The sequence below is a fragment of the Gopherus evgoodei genome, chromosome 3 (genome assembly GCF_007399415.2).
Source record: "Gopherus evgoodei ecotype Sinaloan lineage chromosome 3, rGopEvg1_v1.p, whole genome shotgun sequence".
Lineage (NCBI taxonomy): Eukaryota > Metazoa > Chordata > Testudines > Testudinidae > Gopherus > Gopherus evgoodei.
Window position 1 is genome coordinate 10476324 of NC_044324.1, and position 22932 is coordinate 10499255.

At 57.9% G+C, this 22932-nt stretch overlaps 1 protein-coding gene across 4 annotated transcripts in view; it reads right to left on the reverse strand.

The window, feature by feature from the left end:
• Positions 1-22932, reverse strand: part of DPYSL5 (dihydropyrimidinase like 5) — a 117890-nt gene that overhangs the window by 66406 nt on the left and 28552 nt on the right. For all 4 annotated transcript variants that reach the window (XM_030555045.1, XM_030555047.1, XM_030555044.1 and 1 more), the window contains exon 2: positions 17150-17414. In XM_030555045.1, the coding sequence (XP_030410905.1) occupies positions 17150-17410 (261 nt within the window). In that variant the 5' untranslated portion in view covers positions 17411-17414. The remainder of the gene's footprint in view (positions 1-17149; positions 17415-22932) is intronic.

Here is a 22932-nt window from a genome sequence, read left to right on the forward strand (position 1 = left end):
GTGTGTTGGGAACCACTGCCAAGGTCCAGTCCCCCAGCGCCTGCATTTCAGCAGCATGTGAACACTACAGCATTGTAGTGCAGGGAACCTCGCAGAGCCCAGGCCAGTGCCACTTTGTCCAGGCCCCCTGCTTGGGCCATTGAATGGGGCCTGCTACCCCATTGCCCTACTGCCCCAGTTCCAACTCTCCATCCTGCCCTCCCGCTATTAACGGAGTCCCACGCTCCTGCAGCTGGCCCTAGATGATGCACTGACAGCTGAATTCACAGGGACCAGCCTACTGCGGGAGGACAAGCCCAGCTCTGCTGACTTCAATGGAGCTACCCCAATTCCAGCAGCTGAAGCTCTGGCACCTAGCTGCCTTCAGTGCTCCCAACACACCTGCTCGTTCTGAGCAAGCTGCCTGTCCCAGCCTCGTCTCCTCCCATTAGCCCATGCAGTGATGTCATACAAATGACATCGTCAGTTCCTTAGCAATAGTCTGACATCATTAGGATTCCAGGCAGGAGAAACGGGGCGCAGGGGCCCTGACAATCACCGCTCCCAGCCCAGGGCTGGGTGGGGCCAGCTGGGACACCGGGGCCAGGGAAATGGGTTAGCCTTGGCCCACTCTGGGAACTCCCTCAGGCTGCACTGCAGCTGGCAGCCCTGCTCCATTTCAGCACCGCCGGGAGCAGAGAGCTCCCCTGGCCAGCACTCCCAGAGCCAGGCTCTGCCTGGAGAGGTAGGGGGAGACTGGGCCAGGCTCGCAGGCAGCTGCAGAAGAGCACACTGAGCGTGCAGCAAGGTGGCACGAGGTCCCAGGACGCAGCTATGAACCCAGGGGACCGGGCTGGATTGCCACAGCCACGCTGCAATCGGAGCTAGCACCTGCCTGTGCAGGGAATGACCCCTGGCAGCAGCCTGTGGCAGGGCAGGAGAGGTGCTCTACGCCCAAGGCACACAGCCCCACAGAGGGGAAGGGGCAGATGGCAGGAGCAGGCAAAGCCGTTCACAGGTCTCCCTGGCTAGTCCGTTACTGATCTGGATTTAAACTCCCCCTCTCCCCCCGAGTGTGCATGTGAGTAAGGGACAGGGGGAGGGAACCTTGGCCACACCGTCAGGGAAGGGGCATTCTCATGGGTAGGGACCCACCTCCCTGACTTGGCAGCAGCTGGCAGGAAAGCCATTCTCTGGGGGACAGGGGAAGTGCTGGATTTCAACCCCCCTCAGCGTCTCCTCCAGTTCCTGCAGGCCGAGGTGCTGGCAGCCCCAACCCCAGCTCACAGCTCTCCTGCTGCTGCTGTGCCTGCTAAGTCCTTAATCTGGACTAATTTAGGGTCTGCTCCTTCTCATCCCTTTGCAGCTGCGCGGCAGGGACACTGGTGGCACATGTATCCCACCCCCGCATGGAGCCAGCCCAGCCCGGAGGAAAGAGCCCTGCCTGCGTAACAACAGCTCAGAGTGCTTAGCTGAGCTCTGCCCGGCCCCAGGCTAAGGGAAGCTCAGCTCCCCACCCATGGGGGGCTGGGGACAGGGACACAGGGTTCCGGTATCTGAGCCACGTCAAAACCCATCACCCACCCCTCAAACATGCTGGGGGGGGTGGCTGGCCTGAGGGCCACACCTGGGTATGGAAATTGTATGGCGGGCCATGAATGCTCACGAAATTGGGGTTGGGGGTGGGAGGGGGCTCTGGGCTAGGGCAGGGAGAAGGATGAGGGCTCCAGCCAGGAGTGGGGGCTCTGGGGTATGGGAGGGTGCTCCAGGCTGGGACTGAGGGGGTTGGAGGGCAGGAGGGGGATCAGGGCTGGGGCACAGGGAGTGATGGTGGCTCAGGGGTGCAGGCTCCTGGCGGCGCTTACCTCAAGTGCCTCTCGTAAGCAGCGGCATGTCCCCCCTCCAGCTCCTCTGCGAAAGCACAGCCAGGTGGCTCTGCTGCGAGCTGCTGCCCCTGCAGCTCCCATTAGCCACAGTTCCTGGCCAATGGGAGATGCAGGGTGGCGCTTGGGGGGGGGCAGTGTGAGGAGTGGAGCCCCCTGGCTGCCCCATGCATAGGAGTAGGAGGAGGGGGACATGCCGCTGCTTCTGGGAGCCATATGGAGCAGCCCCAGACCCCACTCCCCAGCGGGAGCTCGAGGGCCAGATTAAGACAGCTGGTGGGCTGGATGCAGCCCATAGTTTGCCCACCCCTGCTCTGGGGGTGAGGCCTGCTGCCCTCCTCCCCTGCCCAGCTAGCCCCCTGGCTGCCTCAGCTCTGCAACCATCGAGGGCAGGGCAGATGGGTACTGGCAGGGCTGGAAGAACAAGGGGCTATGGATCAGGCTTGAGAGACAGCAGCACCGCATGGGGCAGAGGGGGGGCTGCCTGGGCCTTGCATTAGGGCTCCTGCACTCAGGCCCCAGCACATGCACCTTTAGGACAGGACATGAATGCTACAGGCCACTAAGCCAGGTGCATGTCATCACAGCTGTGGACGTCTCAGCAGGACTCTGTACCACCAGCCCTGCATGAATCGTCTGCACCTGAAAGGCACATTACTGTGAGCTTGGACCCCACCCCACCCCACCCCAGGCCGCAGGGCTGGGGCCTGGGGAAAGGGGCTGAACTGTGAGATCCTGGCCAGAAGCTGCACTAGGAGCTGGCAGCTCCCCTGTCCTAGCCCTGGTGCTGCCCACCCGGCAGAGGGCAGGCTCCCTGCTCTGGGGCAGACACATCCCAGGCCAGCCGCTACGCAGGATCTGCAGCACACAGCCTGCGATGTGACACACACTCATTGTGTTGAGCACAAAGCAGCCTGGCCCCAGATGCACGGTTACTATGGCGAGGGGCTGGGGCAGACAGACTGCAGCAGGCGGAGGCCCCGGTTGATCCGAGGGGACCCCTCTCTGGGTCCCTCCCCCAGCAGCAGCCCGGCCAGCACAAAGGGCAGCAGGCAAGGCAGGTACAGGGGAGAGATGCAAACCCCAAGAAGGGGTCCAAGGTGCCTGACTCCTGCATCCTGCCCCGCCCAGCAGCAGTACGAAGCCAGCCACTGTTCCCGCTCTGCTCCCACAGCAGGAGGGGCTGCAGCCCTGCCCTTGGCCCAAGCTCCCCACAGAGCCAGGGCAGGGAGGTGCCTGCAGAGGGGCTCTTTGTTGCTCAGCCTCCAAGGACTCGAGGCATTCAGCCGCCCAGCAAGCCAACAGAAGCGCCACACGGGGGAGATGGGCAGCAGGACAGGCTGAGGAGGAACACAGCAAACCAGCTGCAGGCACAACACACACTACCCAGCCAGCAGACAAAGAGGCAGCTTTGCTCTGCACACATGGCGGGTGCAGCAGCCCCAGTGCAGGGCCTCTGGCCCCACCTCTGCCCACTTGCTTTGCCCCAAGTCGCACTAGATGGGTCCCAGCCTAGACAGCACCCTACTGAGCCTTTCCCCCTGGAGCCGAGTTCAGCTTTAACGCAGCAGGGCCTGGGCGAGAGAGCCGGTTACCCCACTGGGCAGCAGTCCACGCTTCTACCGGCACTGCACCCCTGGATCAAGGGGCGGCAGCAGAAATGGGATGTGGGGGACACCAGACTAGGAACAGGGCCAGCTGAGGGCAGGGCAGGGGAGTGACTCGGGCTCCAGCCCCTCCCTTCCCATTACGTACCAGCTGCCAGGTCCCTCCAGCCCAGCCAGGCTGCACCGAAAGGCCGGCCCCAGCCCCCATCCCATGGAACCAGAGCTCGGGTCACAAACGGAGCAGTACCCCCATGGGCAGCCCCTCAGGCCCAGCTGCCCACAGGGTCGGTTCTGCTGAGCTCCGAGCTGCCAGTTCAGTGAAGCTTGAGCCTAGGGGCTGGGAGGGGGGGAGCAGCCAGTGCAAACCAGAGCAGAAGAAGGGGAGCCGAGGGCTGGGAGGGAGGCCTTGTGCTCCAGGCTGCGTTTGCAGTCCCTGGGCAGCAGAAGCACCAGAGTTCCCTGTGCCCAGCCACCTGCAGCGGCAGCCCGTGCTTTGCTGCCAGAGGAGCTTAGTTACTGGGCACAGGTGCAGCAGGCCCATCACAGGGAGCAATTGGCACCAGGCTCTGCTGTCACGGAGTCCCCAGGCAATGCTCTGGAACTGCTCCCTGCCAAGCCAGGCAGGACTTTGGGAGCCTCCTCTCCCTTGGAGCAGACTTGTTCAGGGCAAGAAGCTCACACAGCTTCACCTCCTGGGTCTCTCCTTGGAGCATCCAGCATCCTCTGCCCCTCCGTGCGCTTCCCCCAGCGAGTCCACCCCAGCGGGGTCCTGGGGAAGCCACCAGGTCCTGCACCCCCACTTTGCAGTCAGACGTGACTCTCAGCCAGCCAGTAACACAGAGGTTTATTCGATGACAGGAACAGGGTCTAACACAGAGCTTGTAGATACAGCGAACCGGACCCCTCGGCCGGGTCCATTCTGGGGGGCAGTGAGCCAGACCCCCACATCTGCACTTCACTCCTTGTCCCCAGCCAGCTCCAGACTAACAACCCCCTCCAGCCCCTCCTCCTCTGCTCAGCTCCTTTCCCAGGCCAGGAGGTCACCTGATCCCTTTGTCTCCAACACCTTCAGCTGGCACCTTTGCAGGGGAGGGGCCCAGACCATCAGTTGCTAGGAGACAGGGGGCCAGGCATTTAGGTGCACTGGCCCTTTGCTCTGCCAGATACTTAAGAACTGCCATGGGGACACTGAGGCACCAAGAGAGTATTCAGAGAAAACATTAAGAACATTCCCACTTCGTCACATCTGCGCCCCCCAGCAGATGTCTGTGCCACAGCAGGGAGCAGAGGCTGCCTGGAGAGGTCTAGGACACTAGGACGCTCTAGGGACAGGGTCGCAGCGCCGAGCTGCACCCTGAGCAGGGTAGGAGGTGGCAGACACCGCCCGGCTAACCAGGCTGCGCCAGCCCCTGCCCCACCCCTTCTGGGGACACCCAGCACAAGCTAAGTGAGCAAGGGGCTTGTAGCTCCAGCCCCAGGCCCTGCAGAGCACCACCTCCTCCTCCCAGCACCAGCCCCCCACCCTTTCTCTTCCTGCACCCACTGCTGCTCGCTGAGGGAGGCCCATCTGGCAGCCCCAGCAGGAAGAGCTTGCAGATAGCCCTGCTGAGCACAACCCTGCTTGCCAGGAGGCACCCGCAGCCCAGGCAGGCAGGCAGGCAGATGGCTCCATGGCCGCCTGCAGGCGGAGAGCAGTGGCGAGGGCATGCAGCTCGCAAAGCAGAGTTCCTGCCCCATTCAGCAGCCCTGCATGGGGGGGACGAGCTGGGGCCAGCCCCACTCCTGCTCTTGGCACATGCAGTCGCCGGGCCAGGACACTTATGGACCTGACGAGTCCCGCTCAGAAGTACCAGGGTGAGGCTTTAGAGTCAGTGCCTCATTGAGATGAAGAGGGCAGTTCACACACGGCGGCTGCAGGCCCCAGGCAGGTGTTATGCATCGTTAACCATCCCAACAGGCCCAGGCTCCTTTGCAGCTCATGGCTCTGGAATTAAAGCCTGAATTCTGCTGTGGGGTGGATGCAGATAAGACCTAATCTAACGGACAGGGAGAGACAGGGGCGTACCTTAGCTAGGCCGGACTGGGCTGTGACTCAACTGGGATATGAGTCTTCACTTCCCCTTCTCGGTGCTTGTGTAGTGTGGCTGTTACGCACCTGCCACATCCACTCCAGAGGTGGCTGCATTGGGGGGGGGGAGCATATCCTTTAGCTACCTCAGAGGAAGGAGGCAAGGCTGGTGAGACTGTGGCACTCTTACTACCTGTGGAGGATCCCAAGGTGCCTGGACGGAGACATCCTACAAACCAGAGAGCAGTTTCCCCTGCCTAGTATGATGGAAATGCCTGAAATCGAGGGGTGAATTCCAGCTCTCCCCACTCCAGGGCTGTGGTCCTGGCTGCAAAGGAGGCTGCCACCCAGCATTCCTGCACCAAGGGGCTGGAGCAGTACAGCAGGCTGGGCAGTTTTACCTTCCTGCTCCCTACAATGTGCGCAGGGCTGGGGAGGTGGATCCCAGCAACCCAGCTTTTTGCCAGTCCTCACCACTTCTCCAATTCCAACTGAGGCCAGAGCCAAGCCAAGGTTATCAAATCAGCCACCCTGCAAACGGGAGAGCAGCCGGCACCCTGCAACTGGGGGGCGGGGAGCGAGAGAGACCGGCCACGCAGCTGGAGGGCTCCAGGGAGCCACTCGTACCTCGCCCGCTCGCAGTGCTGAGCTTTGTTATGAAACCCCAGGGTGAGCCTAAGAACTGGAGCCCTCCCAGCTGGGCCTGCTGGGTAGCAGCTGGGACCCCAGCGCAGAGATCGCCTGTCTCTGTGGGCACATTGCCCCTCCAGGCGCCGCTGCCAGGCTGCAGAGATGTCAGACGAGTCTCTCCTATTGCTGCTGCCAGCCAAGACAGAACTGTCAGCTTGCCATGCCAGCCGGGAGAACAGCATGGGGCAGGCAGCACAGCAGAGGTAGGAGCAGGGCAGCGTGATGGCTTCCCTGGAGCCAAGAGAAAAGGAGAGACCTGCACTCTGGGTTCTGATGCTGCGCCCATCTCCCTGGGCTGGAGAGTCGCTCATGCAAGCGGGGAAGAGGTGCGGCTCCTGCACCACCTCTGGAGAACGTGCGGGTCGGATGGCTGAGCGTGGTCCCTAGCAGTTTGCCCATGATGCCCCTGCAAGCAGGCAGGCCAATGTCCAACAGTAGCAGGACCCTCCCAATGAGTCCTGGCCACTGGCTTGGAGCCAGCTCCCTGGAGACCAGCAGGCAGGGAGCCTGGAAGCAGCACACGAGCATGAACAGCCTCCGTTCCAGGAAAAGACGGTTACTCACCTTTGTAACTTGTTCTTCGAGATATGTTGCTCATATCCATTCCAAGTAGGTGTGTGCGCGCCGCGTGCACGTCCGTCGGAAGATTTTTACCCTAGCAACACTCGGTGGGTCGGCTGGGCGCCCCCTGGCATGGCGCCGCTATGGCACTGAATATATACCCCTGCCGACCCGTCCGTTCCTCAGTTCCTTCTTGCCGGCTACTCCGACAGTGGGGAAGGAGGGTGGGTTTTGGAATGGATATGAGCAACACATCTCGAAGAACAACAGTTACAAAGGTGAGTAACTGTCTTTTCTTCTTTGAGTGCTTGCTCATATCTATTCCAAGTAGGTGAATCCCAAGTCTTACCAAGGCAGTGAGGTCGGAGCGAGATACTGCAGCGTGTAGAACCGCAGAGCCGAAGGCTGCGTCCTCTCTGGATTGTTGCACCAGGGCATAATGGGAAGTGAAGGTATGCACTGAAGACCACGTAGCTGCTCAACATATCTCCTGGATGGGAACTCGAGCTAGGAAGGTGGCTGAAGAGGCCTGAGCCCTGGTGGAATGGGCAGTAATATGCCCCGGAGAGGCATGAGCTAGGTCATAGCAAGTACAGATGCACGCTGTTACCCATGACGAAATTCTCTTGAGAAGAGACGGGTAGGCCTTTCATCCGATCAGCCACTGCCACAAAAAGTTGGGGTGTTTTGCAGAAGGGTCTCATCCGGTCAATGTAGAAGGCGAGCGCCCTACGGATGTCGAGGGAATGCAACCGCTGTTCTCTACGAGATGTATGCGGTTTGGGAAAGAAGACCAGGACGAATATGTCCTGGTTGAGATGGAAGGCCGAGACTACTTTAGGGAGGAACGCTGGATGGGGACGTAACTGCACCTTGTCTTTGTGGAACACCGTGTATGGTGGGTGCACCATCAGAGCCCGAAGCTCAGAGACTCTCCTAGCCGATGTGATGGCCACAAGGAAGGCGGTTTTCCATGACAAATAAAGGAGCAAGCAGGTCGCCAATGGCTCGAATGGAAGAGTCGTAAGTCTTGTCAGGACCAAGTTGAGGTCCCAGGAAGGGGCGGGGCATCGTACTAAGGGGTATAGATGCTCCAGGCCTTTGAGGAACCTCGAGACCATAGGGTGGGAGAAGGCAGAGTAAGTACCTTCTCTGGGGTGGAAAGTAGAAAAAGCCACCAAGTGCACTCGCAGAGATGAGATAGCGAGGGCTTGCTGTTTAAGGCACCAGAGGTAGTCCAATATAGTGGGAATGGGAACCTCCGTGGGTGTTACATTTAGTGTTTGACACCAGCAAGAAAATCGCTTCCACTTGGCCAAGTACGTAGACCGGGTGGAAGGTTTCCTGCTACCCAGGAGTACTTCTTGCACCGGGGCAGAGCAGCATAACTCCGACTGGGTTAACCATGCAGGAACCACGCTGTGAGATGGAGGGATTGCAGGTCTGGGTGGTGAAGCCTGCTGTGGTCCTGCGTTATAAGATCCTGATGCGGGGGCAGAGGGATTGGGTTGGCTATCGAGTGGTCCAGCAAAGTGGTGTACCAGCGCTGTCGGGGCCACGCAGGGACGATCAGGATCAGGCGAACCCTGTCCCTGTGGAGCTTTAAGAGAACCCTGTGCACCAGTGGGAAGGGTGGAAAGGCGTACAGCAGCTGGTACTTCCATGAGATTAGGAAGGCATCTGATATCAAGCCCGGGGCGAGACCTTGGAAGGAGCAGAACTTCTGGGACTTCCTGCTGTCGTGGGAAGCGAAGAGGTCTATGTGGGGAAACCTCCACTTCTGGAAGATGGAATGCAGAACGTCCGGGCGAAGCGACAACTCGTGAGACCGAAAAGATCTGCTGAGATGGTCTGCCAGGGTGTTCCGGACTCCCGGGAGGAACGATGATACAAGGTCTATCGAGTGGGCTATGCAAAATTCCCACAATTGGATGGCCTCCTGACAAAGAGGGGAGGATCGAGTCCTGCCCTGCTTGTTTATGTAGTGCATGGCCGTTGTGTTGTCGGTAAGCACCGAAACACAACGACCTTGCAGATGTTGTAGGAACGTCTGGCACGCAGGCGGACTGCTCTCAGCTCCCGGACCTTTATGTGCAATGCTAGCTCTTGAGATGACCAGAGGCCTTGCGTGTGACGATGGTCTAGATGAGCTCCCCAGCTGAGAGACGACGCGTCTGTAGTTAGGGACACCGAGGGCTGCCTCGGATGGAACGGCAGTCCTGCACAAACCAGGGAGGGTGTTAGCCACCAGCTGAGGGAGTCTAAGATGCTCTGAGGAATGGTGACCACCATGTCTATGGTATCTCTGGCTGGACGGTACACTGAGGCGAGCCAGGTTTGAAGGGGACGCATGCATAGTTTTGCGTGCTTGGTTACAAAGGTACATGCAGCCATGTGACCAAGGAGGCTCAGACTGGTGCAAGCCAAGGTCATCAGAAAGGTTTGGAGGCTTTTTATAACAGAGACTAGTGCCTGAAACCAGGGCAGTGGCAGGCAGGCTTTTGCAAGTTTGGAGTCCAGAATGGCCCCAATGAATTCTATTCTTTGAGTGGGCACAAGAGTAGACTTCTCTACATTGATCATCAGGCCCAGTCTCTCGAATAGGTCTGTGATGATGGCTACGTGCCGGGTGACCTGGGCCTCGGAGGTCCCTCGAATAAGCCAGTCATCTAGGTAAGGAAACATGTATTCGCTGATGACGGAGGAAGGCGGCCACTACCGCCATGCACTTTGTAAAGACACGAGGGGCCGTAGAGAGGCCAAACGGAAAGACCGCAAATTGGAAATGTTAGCGGTGCACCGTAAACCGTAGGTACCGTCTGTGCGGGGGATAAATAGCGATATGGAAATATGCGTCCTTCATGTCGAGAGCACAGTACCAGTTTCCGGGATCCAAGGAAGGGATAATGGTCCCCAGGGATACCATGCGGAACTTCAACTTCTTTAAAAACATGTTGAGTCCTCGCAGGTCCAGGATGGGTCGAAGACCTCCTTTTGTTTTGGGGATTAGGAAATATCGGGAGTAAAATCCCCTGCCCCTTAATTCCTCCGGTACCTTCTCTATAGCTCCGATCGAGAGGAGCGTGCGAACTTCTTGCCAGAGGAATTGCTCGTGAGAGGGGTCCCTGAAGAGGGACGGGGAGGAGGGGTGGAGAGGGAGGGGGCGAAATAAATTGGAGATGGAATCCAAATTCCATCGTGCGTAGGACCCAACGATCCGAGGTTAATTGGGACCATGCAGGGAGGAAGGAGGAAAGGCGGTTGGAAAACTGAAGGGGATCCTGAGGAAGGACTGGTGCTCTGCTCTAGGGCGCACCTTCAAAAGTTCGCTTTCGGGCCCGTCGCTGGTTTGGCGGGACTGGTATTGTGTCTGCCTTGGGACCCAGATTGTTGCCTGTGGTTCCCGCAACCGCGCCTTCTGCCAAAGTCTTGTCGCGGTCTGGGTGGGGGGTAAGGGCGCTGAGGTTGGCTACGGAAGGACCTCTGTTGGGTTTGTGGGGTGTGCATCCCAAGGGAACGCATGATCACCCGATTGTCCTTAAGACTCTGTAGCCTGGGGTCCGTTTTCTGGGAGAAAAGGCCCTGGCCTTCAAATGGCAGGTCCTGGATGGTGCGTTGCAGTTCAAGAGGAAGACCTGACACTTGCAGCCACGAGATCCTCCTCATCGTAATTCCCGAGGCCACGGTTCTGGCTGCCGAAATCACAGCATCGAGGGAGGCCTGCGGGGACGTCTGCGCCACTTTCTTTCCTTCCTCGAGAAGGGCTTGGAATTTCTGGCAGGAGTCTGGTGGGACCAGCTCAGTGAACTTACCCACCGACTGCCAGGTGTTATAGTTATATCTGCTGAGCAGGGCCTGTTGGTTCGCCACCCTGAGTTGGAGGCCCCCTGCAGAGTAGACTTTACATCCCAACAGGTCCATCCGTCTAGCCTCCAGCGATTTTGGGGCGGGGGCTTGCTGACCATGGCGCTCTTGCTCATTGATGGATTGAACCACCAGGGAGCATGGAGGAGGGTGGGTATATAGGTATTCGTACCCTTTGGAGGGTACCATATACTTTCTTTCCATCCCTCTAGCCGTAGGAGGGATAGACGCCGGGGATTGCCAGATTGTGTCCGCTTTGGCTTGGATAGAGCATATAAACGGCAAAGCTACACGGGTTGGGGCATCCGCCGACAGTATGTCTATCACCGGGTCCTCAACCTCAGGGACCTCCTCTGCCTGGAGATTGATATTTACGGTGACTCGCCTCAGAAGGTCCTGGTGAGCTTGGAGGTCGATAGGGGGTGTGCCCGATGAGGATGGGTGAAGAGGACGATGACAGACCCGGTACCAGTGGTTCCTGTAGGGACTCTTGGTCCGGAGGTACGTCAGGGTCCGGGAGGACCTGAGGGTCCGGTGCCTGAGGAGAGTGATCTGTACCCGCTAGAGGGGGGCAGCTAACAGTGGCCTCCGGTGCGCGATGTTCTGACAGGGCAGAACGTGATTAGCTAAGGGTTAATGTCTCTTTCACCTGGAAAGAAGTAACCTGAAACACCTGACCAGAGGACCAAATCAGGAAATAAGACTTTTTCAAATCTGGGTGGAGGGAAGTTTGTGTGTGAGTCCTTTGTTCTTCTGCCTGTACGCTCTCTCGGCTATGAGAGGATTTCTATCTCCTGCCTTTCTAATCTTCTGTTTCCCAGTTGTAAGTACAAAGGTCAGATAGTGATTTATATGGTTTTTTTGTATTTACATGTGTGTAGTTGCTGGAATGTGTTAAATTGTATTCTTTTTGAATAAGGCTGTTTATTCATATTTCTTTTAAGCAATTGACCCTGTATTTGTCACCTTAATACAGAGAGACCATTTTTATGTATTTTTTCTCTCTTTTTATATAAAGTTTTCTTTTTAAGACCTGTTGGAGTTTTTCTTTAGTGGGGAACTCCAGGGAATTGAGTCTGTGCTCACCAGGGAATTGGTGGGAGGAAGAAGTCAGGGGGAAATCTGGGTGTGTTAGATTTACTAGCCTGACTTTGCATACCCTCTAGGTGAAGAGGGAAGTACTTCTGTTTCCAGGACTGGAAATAGAGAGGGTGGAATCCCTCTGTTTAGATTCACGGAGCTTGCTTCTGTGTATCTCTCCAGGAACACCTGGAGGGGGGAAGGGAAAAGGTTTATTTCCCTTTGTTGTGAGACTCAAGGGATTTGGGTCTTGGGGTCTCCAGGGAAGGTTTTTTGGGGGACCAGAGTGCCCCAAAACACTCTAATTTTTTGGGTGGTGGCAGCTTTAGCAGGTCCAAGCTGGTAACTAAGCTTGGAGGTTTTCATGCTAACCCCCATATTTTGGACGCCAAGGTCCACATCTGGGACTAGGTTATGACAGTACCCGCTGGAGGGGGGCAGCTAACAGTGGCCTCCGGTGCGCGATGTTCTGACGGGGCGGAACGTGATGGTACCATGGGCTCGCCTTGGGCCTGGTGATATGCCCAAGGTGTCCAAAAGGACCACTGATGAGGATCTTGGTCTGGACCTTGAGCCTCATGGAGAACCCGGCTGTGTGTCTCTGAATCGGGATAGGCGGCACTATCAGCGTGCGATGACTCAGACGCGTGCCTCGATGGCCATGGCAGAGCGCAGGCTGTTTAAGGGTAAGCCCTGTCTCTAGGGTACCGTATTTTGTGCCACACCGGAGAGCGGTACTGGGATCCATACAGATACCGAGAGCGTGATCGGGACCTGCGACCGGCGCGGTGCCGGGAGGTCGACCAGGATCTTGACGCCCTATGATGAGAGCGGCTGCGGTGTGAACGGTGCCGGGAGCTGGACCAGTGCCTGGAGTATCGGTCTGGTGAGCGGGACCTTGAGTGGTGCCGCGAGTGCGACCGGTACCGAGACTGCGAGCGGTGCCTGGATCTGGAGCGATGGCGAGATCGAAAACGTTGGCGGGACCTCGATCTTGAATGCTGTCTGCCCGAGGTGCCATGGAAGGAGGTCTTACCATGGACGGATTGCCTGTCGATTGAATAACCCGCACCGGCGGTACCGGGGGTTGAGGCAGAGCGGGCTCCGTTAAGGCAATAAGTTCTCTCGCCGAAGCAAATGTCTCTGGCGTAGTGGGAACGAGAAGCTCTACCGAGGCATGTGCCGGGGAGCTGTCATGCACCGGACTCGACGGCTCTTGCACTGCCGGAATCAACGGTGCAGAGATTGTCGGTGCCGCGGCAGTTGGTGGTGCCGGGCGGCTCGACTTAGATTGTTGCTCAGACTGTGGTGCAGATAGTGGGACCACAGGAGCTTTAAGCTTCTTGGCACACGGGGAGAGGGAGCGGTGCCAGGCCGGTTTCTGTGCCGGTGACGGCTGGTGCCGAGTTGTCTTCGCGGTGCCGATGAGGCACTTCTCCCCGGCGCGGACTGTCCGGCAGGCGGTGCTGAAGGTGGAGGAGTGAGGGCTGCCTCCATTAGGAGCTGCTTAAGGCGAAAGTCCCGCTCCTTTTTCGTCCGCGGCTTGAACGATTTGCAGATCTGGCACTTGTCTGCAAGGTGGGATTCCCCCAAGCACTTGAGGCAAGAGTCGTGGGGGTCTCCCGTGGGCATTGGCCGGCGGCAGGCAGAGCACGGTTTGAAACCCAGTGAGCCAGGCATGGGCCTGGGCACCGGGAGAGGGAAAGGGCTAATCCCCGACCCTCAGAACTATATACACTAACTATGTTTACAAAAATCTATTAACTAGAACTACAGAGAATAAATTATATACACAATAAGTATTAGAACGAGCGAAAAGCTAGGGAGGTGGAGATCAGCTAAACTGCGCTCCACTGTTCCAACGACAGACACGGATGGTAAGAAGGAACTGAGGAGCAGACGGGTCGGCAGGGGTATATATTCAGTGCCATAGCGGCGCCATGCCAGGGGGCGCCCAGCCGACCCACCGAGTGTTGCTAGGGTAAAAATCTTCCGACGGACGTGCACGTGGCATGCACACACCTAATTGGAATGGATATGAGCAACACATCTCGAAGAAGAACATCCATACCTGCCCTTCCCACCACAGGCTCCTCAGGGCATTGCCTTCCAGTAGGGGGAGGGGGCTGGGGGCTTGCTGGGAGGAGGTGTCCAGTCACAGGTCCACGAAGCCGGGAGTGGCCGTTCCCCACGCAGGGAGTGGCCTCGGCTGTGGCTGTCCTCCTGCCCTCTGAGGCAGAGTCCATGCCCAGCCAGCTAAAGGAGGATTTCTAGGCTCCACTAGAGGAGAGGCTAATCTGCTGAGAAGGCTTCCTGTGTCAGGGCATTTCAGTTAAACCAGGCCAAGAAGTCGAAGGGCCAGCACTGCTGCCCTAATGAGTCAAGCAGCCAGGCCCTGCCTAGAGATGGTCCATGGCGCAATGACGTCTCTCCATTCAGCTCCCGCCCGCAGAAGGCGCCCTCGGAGCACGGCCCGAGTTACAGACTGTGCACGAGGCGGAGACAGGCAGCAAGGTTCAATTCAAGGAATTCAGCCCATTAACCACCAGATGAGAACCGTGAGCCCCAGGGATGGCAGATCCCAATGGGAATACCGTGCCTGGACCGACAGCACAGTATTCCCACTGGGATTCCCTTCTTATAGCCACTGTGGGAAGACAGGACACTGGTCTAGATGGATCTTTGGTGTGACTCAGGATGGCTGCTCTCAGGTTCTTATCCAGCTGCCCGGGAACTGCTAAGTCCCGTCTTCAGCGCCTACTCATTGCTCCTGGGACTCGGCGAGAACATTTGTGCTCCCTTGAGACAGCATGGCGTGAGTGATCAGTCAGTTGTGCTGGGCCAAGTATGCTGGGCAAATCTGCACTGCTTGGCACATGCCCACGTTAGAGAGAAACGTGCATCCCCTTCCCTAGTGCAGGGCGTGACACGTTCCTTGGGCCTGAGCCGTGCTCTGAGCTGAGGAGGGGGGGATCCATGGTGCCAAACAGTGCAGGCCCCCAATTCCCATGCTCTAGTCAAATGAAGCTTCAAGCCAGATGCCACAATACAGTGCCACAGGCAGGCACCTGCTTGGCCACGCTCCCTCCCAGCGCAAGAGCGGGCACCTGGAGTGGGCATGCCATGTCCCCGCAGTATGGCGCGTCTACTCGGGGCCAGTGCAAGAGACGCGATTCTCCCGCAGCGTCGCGCTTTGGTACACGGTGCTTGACGAGGTCAGTGCGACTGCTGAGCTCCTGGGCCCAGAAGCCATTGCTGGATGCACAGACGCCAACTTTCCAACGTGCCAGGCAGTGGTCGACACACAGCTCTGCCCCAGGCCCGACCCCCGCCCTCAGCACCTCCTGCACACCGTGTACCAGCTGATCGCGGTGGGTGGGAGCTGAGAGGAGGCGCTGATTGGCCGGGCCTGCAGGCAGGCAAGAGGCACTGGGGGTGGGAGGGAGGAGTTAATAGGGGAGCTGCTGGTGAGTGCTCAGAACCCACCATCTTTCCCCCAGCCCCAGAGCACCCACGCAGTCAGCGCCAATGCCTGGCCAACTCCTTGCAGTCGGCCTTGTCAGACCCGCTCTGCTCCCTCCTGCCAGGGCAAACAACTCAGGAAGGAAGCCTGGCCACCAAGCTGCATGAGCAGAGCTAGCTCCCGTCTCCTGGCTGGGAGTAGGAACAGGCCACTGGAGCAAATGCCTACAGGGCTGAGGAGCAGCTGCCATCCCTGAGCACACACGAGGAGGCAGGCCCGGGAAAGCAGGGCAGGGGAGCCGGCTGCACAGACCCAGCAGCCTGGACGTTCCCCAGCATGGACAAAGGGGACCCCACAGCAAACCAAACTGCAGGCTTCCATGCAGCAAGCACAAGATCCACCCACTGGTACAGATGGGTCTGGAGGGAGCAGGCCCAGAGGAGCCTGTCGCTGTCCCCAGACACACTCCCCCAAGAGGGATGTAGGGTTTTGGTTAGAGCCAGGTACAGCTGCACTACGGCTGCTCTTTGCAGAGCCTGGGAATCACACACACAGAACCGGGTCGGGCTGGTGATTACCCGGGATGGGGACAGAGCGAGCAGCTGCACATGGGCACCCCTCAAGGAAAGGATGCTGCCCAGCAAGGTAGGAATTGCTATCCCATAGGGCTCTGCCCGCCCAGGAGAATGCTCTCACCCTACTAACTGCTTCGCTGAGACCCTCCCTCCTCCCAGTTAGCCTAAGAAGCCTCCATCCGACCAGCAGTGACTCCAAGATGTTGGGGCAGAGAATCAGCTGAACCCGAGCTCTCAGCAAGACGCTGTGGCCAAAAGTGCTAGTGCGACCTGAGAAAGCAGGAGCAGAGCGGTTCTTTTACCTCTGTTTGGCACTGGTGCGACCGCTGCTGGAATCCTGTGTCCAGCTCCGGTGCCCACAATTCAAGGACGCTGCTAAATTGGCGAGGAGTCCGAGAAGAGCCACGAGAATGATTAAAGGGTTAGAAAACCTGCCTAATAGTGATAAGCTACTTTGACTGAACTTGGGGTCTAACAATGTGTAACCGGCCCTTTCCTCGCCCCCCCTTGCTGAAGCTCTTTGCTGTCCCAATAAAGCACAATGAGCCTCTTCTTGATGCAGCACCCATGGCTTTTATTCACACAAAGTTCCCACCACCGGTGATACTATTTACAGAGCTTTACAGGTCTTACTATCGCCTCTTTTACCCGGAGTCTACCCCAACCTGGAGACCGCCCTTTCTTTGGCCATTCCCTCCGTTCTCTGGCTGTTAGCCAGCCTTTATGGCCTGTCAACCTGCAGGCCCACAGGTGCAGCCAGTTCCAGAGGCCAGGCACCAGACTTCTCCCCAGCCCCAATCTATTTCCCCTGATTGGGGCTGGCTGAGCAGGGGCTAATTAAGTGCCCTTGCAGCAGCACCCTGCTACACAAGGGTTCGGGGTGGGGGGACTTGGTTACAGAACCTACAGGGGGAAGGAACGTTTAGTAATGGGCTCGTCAGGCTGGCAGAGGAAGGGGTAACCCGAATCAAGGCCTGTCAGCTGAAGCCAGACAGATCCAGACTGGCAGTAAGGCGTAAGTTATTAACAGGGAGATGAAGTAAGCAGTGGAACAATTTCCCAAGGGCCATGGTAGATTCCCCATCATTGACTGTGTTTCAGTCAAGCCCAGATGTTTTTCCAGAAGATCTGCTCTGGATCCGTCAGGAAGCCCTCTGGGCTGTGCTATCCAAGGGGGTCGGAAAGGATGAGCACAATGGTCTACGAATCACCTGAGCCAGAGCTAAGCTGCTGCCTTGAATGAAAGGCCTTTCACCTTCATCCCCCAGCAGCAACCCACGGGGACCCAGGTCAGGTTCCTCGCCCCATCTGCCCAGGGAGGAAGGCACATGCCAGGCCCACTCTCCAGAGGCATCACTAACCCACCGGGCCGCAGGTACCTTGGTGCCGTGGTAGAAGTCGTCCACACAGGTGGCGTTCATGAAGGTTTGGTGGAAGTGAGTGCTGGTGTCGATGCCGCCTGGAATCACCAGCTTCCCGGTGGCGTCGATGACCTTGGCCCCTCCCGGGATCATGAGCTCCCGGCCCACTTGCTGGATGATGCCATTCTCAATGTAGACATCAGCCTCCAGGGTGCAGTCGTCATTCACCACCTTCCCCCCCTTGATGAGGATCCGCATCGTGGCCGAGTTGGCAAGCATGGCTCTGAAAGGGGAGACAGCGGGTTAGGGTCAGCCACCCACAGGACCCTGCAGCCCCCCGCCATGCCACTGCCTGCTTGGCACCACTAGAGCTGGGGGGAGTCAGGAGTCTGCCCTGCAGCACCTACAGGAACCCCCACCCCAGCCTGGCCAGAGCCACTACTATCATCCCCAGCAGCTAGCGTGATGGCCGGCACTCAGGTGAGACCTGGTGTGACGAAGTGGGAATGTTCATGTTTATGTTTTCTCTGAATACTGCATGAGTGCCTCAGTTTCCCCCATGCAGTTCTTAAGTATCTAGGTGGTGGGAGAAGGGGGTGTGATTGTTGCAGAGCCCTAGAGGGCAGATGTGATGCTGGGTGGACAGAAAATGGCCAACACTCTGTCTCCTGGCAGCTAATGACCTGATCCCCTCCTCTACAAAAGGTGCCAGCTGAAGGTGTTGGAGAACAAAGATCAGGTGACCTCCTGGCCCGGGAAAGGGACAAAGCCCAGAGGAGGAGGGGCTGGAGGATGAGTCAGTTTGCAGCTGGCTGGGGACGAGGAGTGAATTGCAGACGTGGGAATTTTGCTCACTTCCCCCCAAAATGGACCCAGCTGAGGGGTCCCGTTCACTGTACCTACAAGCTCTGTTTTGGATCGTGTTCCTGTCATCTAATAAACCTGTTTTACTGGCTGGCTGAGCATCAACATCTGACTGTGAAGTGGGGGTGCAGGACCCTCTGGCTTCCCCAGGACCCCGCCTGGGTGGACTCGCTGTGGGAAGCGCACGGAGGGGCACATGCTGAATGCTCCAAGGTCAGACCCAGGAGGTGAAGCTGTGTGAGCTTCCTGCCCTGCAGACAGTCTGCTCCGAGGGAGGAGAGGCTCCCCACAGCCCTGCCTGGCTTTGTATGGAGCAGTTCCAGAGCATCATCCAGGAACAACTGGTCACTGCAGCGAAGGACAACTAACCGCCTAGCCCAGAGGGGGTCTACTTCCCCCCCACAGCCGCGGCAGCTGGAGGAACAGAGGGCAGGTGGAAGGAGCCTGGGAGAGAGACGTGGCGTCAAGTGGCCATGTGTCAGAAGGGGGGCGGCTGGACAGATTCGGGAAGGGTGAGCTTCAGGGGCTGGTGGATTTTTGCATTGACTGAGGGGGCAGAGCTTTGGAGGGAGCCCTTGTTAGCACTGTCCCAGAATGATGCCAGGAACAAGGGCAATGCAGGGTCCCTGCAAAGATCTACTCTGTCCTGGGGCTGGAGGGGAAAGAACGTAGCGCAGTTGCAGCCCTGAAGGAGCTGTTAGCTGCCACCTCCCTCCCTCCAGCAGTGCACTCAGGGCCAGCCTGGGCTGTCCGGGGGGGAGTGTGTGTGTGTCTCAGACACCTGGCCCCATATGAGTGCCCATGCCCTGCCCCATGGAGCTTTGCTGGCTTTGACCATGGGGCAGCCTCTCCTCTGCTGCCATGGACAGCACGAGGGGCTTGTGGCCCAGGCAGCACTTCAGGCGAGCAGGTGCTCACTGCCCAGCACGAGCTGGGGATGCCACTGGCTGCCAGGAGCCAGGGAGAGACCACAGCGGGGACTGCGCGAGGCAGGCATGGCTGCATCTCCCCACGGCTTAGCAGGGTGTGGGTGCAGAAGGCCTGGCTGGACTCTCACACCAGGCCAAATGCACACTGCTCACAGTAACGGTGGAGCCCCTGGCAAGTAGGGGGAACACTGGCATCAGGCCTGTGCCAGCCAGTGACTCCCACTGGCCCGCCCCTGGCTCACGGGGACATTCTATAATGGATGGTGGGTGTGCAGAGGGCAGAAGGGTTGGGTAGGGCAGGGTGCCCATCCATTTAATAGCAGATGCTCTGGGAGCCCCTGTCAGTCTTCCATGGGTGCACTCAGCCAGAGCAAGCGGGTGCTGGGGCTCCCAGTGGGAAAGGCACTGTGCAGGCTAAGCCAGCCTTCGGGCCTGCTGGGGGGAGGGGAACATGGGGCCCAGGCTGGCAGGGATTACCCAGGAGGTGCCGAACACCCGCCAGCCCCTGGTGTATGTAAACAGCGGATTATCCCAAGGCAAACCTAGAAGATCAGCAGGCTGTGACCATCACAGGAGCCACATCAGAACAAAGCCCTCAGAGGAAGACAAGAAGAGGGTAGAAGCAGGCTAGAAGCTGCCCCTGGACCCCCCTTCCAGGTAGTCGTTTGCTCCCCAGCTGCCAGCATGCTTGGGTTTCCAAGCTGCATGCAGTGCCAGATCCTGTGCTCTAAGCACATGAGCGGCCTCATTCTCTTGGTGTTCAGACACCTGGCGCTCAGGCCCAACTGGAGGGGAAGAGAGCAGCCACACAACCCTGGAGACAGGTGCAGGAAGTCCAAGAGGGGTATGGTTGGAAAGCCTGCTGGATGCCATCCCACACTCTGAGTGTCCCAAGCCTCTGTTTGCTAGAAGCTGGGAGCAGACGATGGGGCTGGATCACTCAGCTGTCTTGCTCTGTTCATTCCCTCCAGGGCACCTGGCATTGGCCGCTGTCAGAAGACAGGACACTGGGCTAGATGGACCATTGGTCTGCCCCAGCATGGCCATTCTTATATTAAATCATTCCTACAGCAGATCTCTTAGAAAAACTTCTAGTCTTACCAGTGCTGGAGAACCTGCCACAGCCCTTGGGAAATGGTTAATTCTTCTCACCGTTAAACACTTAGGCCTTATTTCCAGTCTGAATTTGTCTCGCTTCAAACTTCAGCCCCAACTGGGGTTAGACCTTCCTCTGCTGGACTGAGGAGCCCAGTATTAAATATTTGTTCCCTATAGTGATACTTTTAGACATGGATCAAGTCACCCCTTAACCTTCTCTTTGTCAGGCTAAATAGACTCAACACCTTGAGTCTGCCATTATGAAGCAGGTTTTCTAATCACGTGGCTCTTCTCTGACCTGTCTCCAATTTATTCATGCCCTCCTTGAATTGTGGGCACCGGAACTGGACACGGGAGTCCAGCAGTGGTCACGCCAGTACCACGCAGAGGTAAAATAACCTTTCAACTCCTACTCAAGATTCCCGTTTATGCAGCACAAGATGGGATGTCTTTTAGCCACAGCATCACGCTGGGAGCTCCTGTTCAGCTGATTATCTATCACAACCCCCAAAACTTTTTGAAGAGTCCCTGCTGCCCAGGGTCGAGGCCCCCAGCCTGTAAGTACGGTCTGCACTCTTTGCTCCTAGATGTACACATTTACATGTAGCCATGCGAAAAGGCATTTTGTTTATTTGTGCCCAATTTACCAAGTGATCCACAACTCTCTGTATCAGATCTGTCCTCTTCGCTATTTATCGCATCCCAATGTTTGTGTCATCAGCAAATCAGTGATGAGTTTATATTTTCTTCCACATCATTGATAAGGTGTTAAATAGACTAGGACCTAGAACTGATCTTTGCGGGTGGAAACACCCACTTGATGACAATTCCCCATTTATAATTACATTTTGAGACCTAACAGTTAGCCAGTTTTTAATTCAACTTTTCATTTTACTCAGGACAGCCCTGTGGCCCCTGGACTATCAGTGCCAGCACCCAACCCAGCAGCTCCCTGGCCTCTAGGCTCTGCCCCAAGGCAGGAAAGTAGTGCTAACACCCATGGAGAACCTCATCCCCCCTAGTCCCACCTTGCACTGAGCCCCTGCTGCCTGCTAGGAGTCCACAGCCCAGGCACTGAGCAGAGACAAGCCAGAGGGTGGGACCCACGTGGCAGGAGCCCACCCTGTTCACTAGGGTGGCAGCAAAGGCCATAGGGGCCCTTGGAGACAGAGCAGCCACTTGTATCCAGTTCACTAAACATCACGCACTGTCCCCATGCTGCTTCCTCCTGCCAGGGCTGTGGAACAGAACTGGCAGCAGCTGCCTGTCTAGCCTGCACCTGGGGAAATTGTAAAAGCAAATGTAGACTGAAGGGGAGGGCTGTTCAGCAGCTGGGGGTCACCCGAGGGCTCCTGGAAGCCTCCCGGCTATGCAGAGAGCTGGGATGCTGTACTCTGATGCTGCCTTTCCCAGTCAGCAGCAGAACCGGGCTAGGGGCAGGGAAATGACCGGCAACGGGGGCACTTGCTTCACGATGTCCAAACTGGCTTTGTTTCAAGCAGAGAAAGAACACCAGGCCATGACCCCCTGAAAGCTCACAGTCCACCACGGCTGCTCCCTCCCTGGGGCACAAGGCAGAACAGCTGCTGCACCACAGCCAGAGCGTGACCCAAGGGAATGCCCCCCAGCCCAGCAAACAGAGCCATGTGTGTGGGGGGGGAAGGTGGCACAGCAGGCTGGGAAGATGGAGGGAGACATGTTTTCCCAAAGGCTAGCACCTTCTGCTGGGGTGGAGGAGTTACACTCCCAATCCCCAGTCCGGCAAGGCCGGTGGGGCTGTATACGGGGCACCCCAGGTTAGCCTGGCTGAGCCCCAAATGCCCACCCCCACCATCGCTCAGCACTAAGCCAGCCCACATCAAGCAGCCGCTGGGGACTCCAGCAGGGAGCATTGGGGCTATTAGCAAAAGGCTTCTAAGAGAGGTCAGACAAGAACGCAGCAGCACAGAGCCCTGGCCCAGGAGTGAGGGGGTGCGGTTGGGCTGCAGCTCTGCCCTGAGTGGTGTCCTGCACCCCTTTTCCTGCCAGCAACTGCTCTTTGCTCCATGGGATGGTTCATGATGGAGCACGTGCACCTGGTGACCACAGAGAATGGGCAGTGCAAGGGTGGCCAGGGCATTGCTCAGTGACCCTCTGAGCCACATTAGTCCTCAGGTGCCTCTCCTACAATGCCCACCTGCCCCTGAGATGCTGGCAAGCTTGCCAGGAGCAGGCCTGTGTAGCCAGCCTCCCCCACCCCTGCTGCTTTCAATCCTCTCCTGGCCCACTGCAGGCTCCACAGCCACCACCCCTTCCCCACAGCTCCCCTACACCTCCATGCTGGCGCTAGGGCAGGTGCCCTGCTGAGCCAAGACACTTCTCAGAGTTACCCTCTCAGCTGTGCCCTGTTCCCCACCAAACAATTTCACTTCCCACCACCACTCCCGAGCAGCTGCTCTGCACCCTGAGCATATGAATGGCCACACTGGGTCAGACCAAAGGTCCATCTAGCCCAATATCCTATTCTCTGACAGTGGCCAATGCCACGTGCCCCAGAGGGAATGAACAGAACAGGAAATCGTCCAGTGATCCATCCCCTGTGCCCATTCCCAGCTTCTGGCAAACAGAGGCTAAGGCACAGAGGCGCCTCCGCAGGGACCTCAAATCCATTCTTAAACCCCTACTCTCACCTTTATGCCCAGGCTTCACCCCATCCTAAGCACCTGCATCGCTGCCCACCTGCCTGCGGACAGATGGCTTTGCCATCAGCTCAACAGGCCGAACGCTGGCTGCTCGTTCTCCCCGAGACACCCTCTTGCAAGCCACATGCTCAAAGTGCAGCTCAGCTTCCACCCTCAGCTCCTTCAGAGCCCAGCATCGTTTCTCCCGCACGCTCATGGCTGTTACTGGCACAAACGCAGCCTCCTCTTC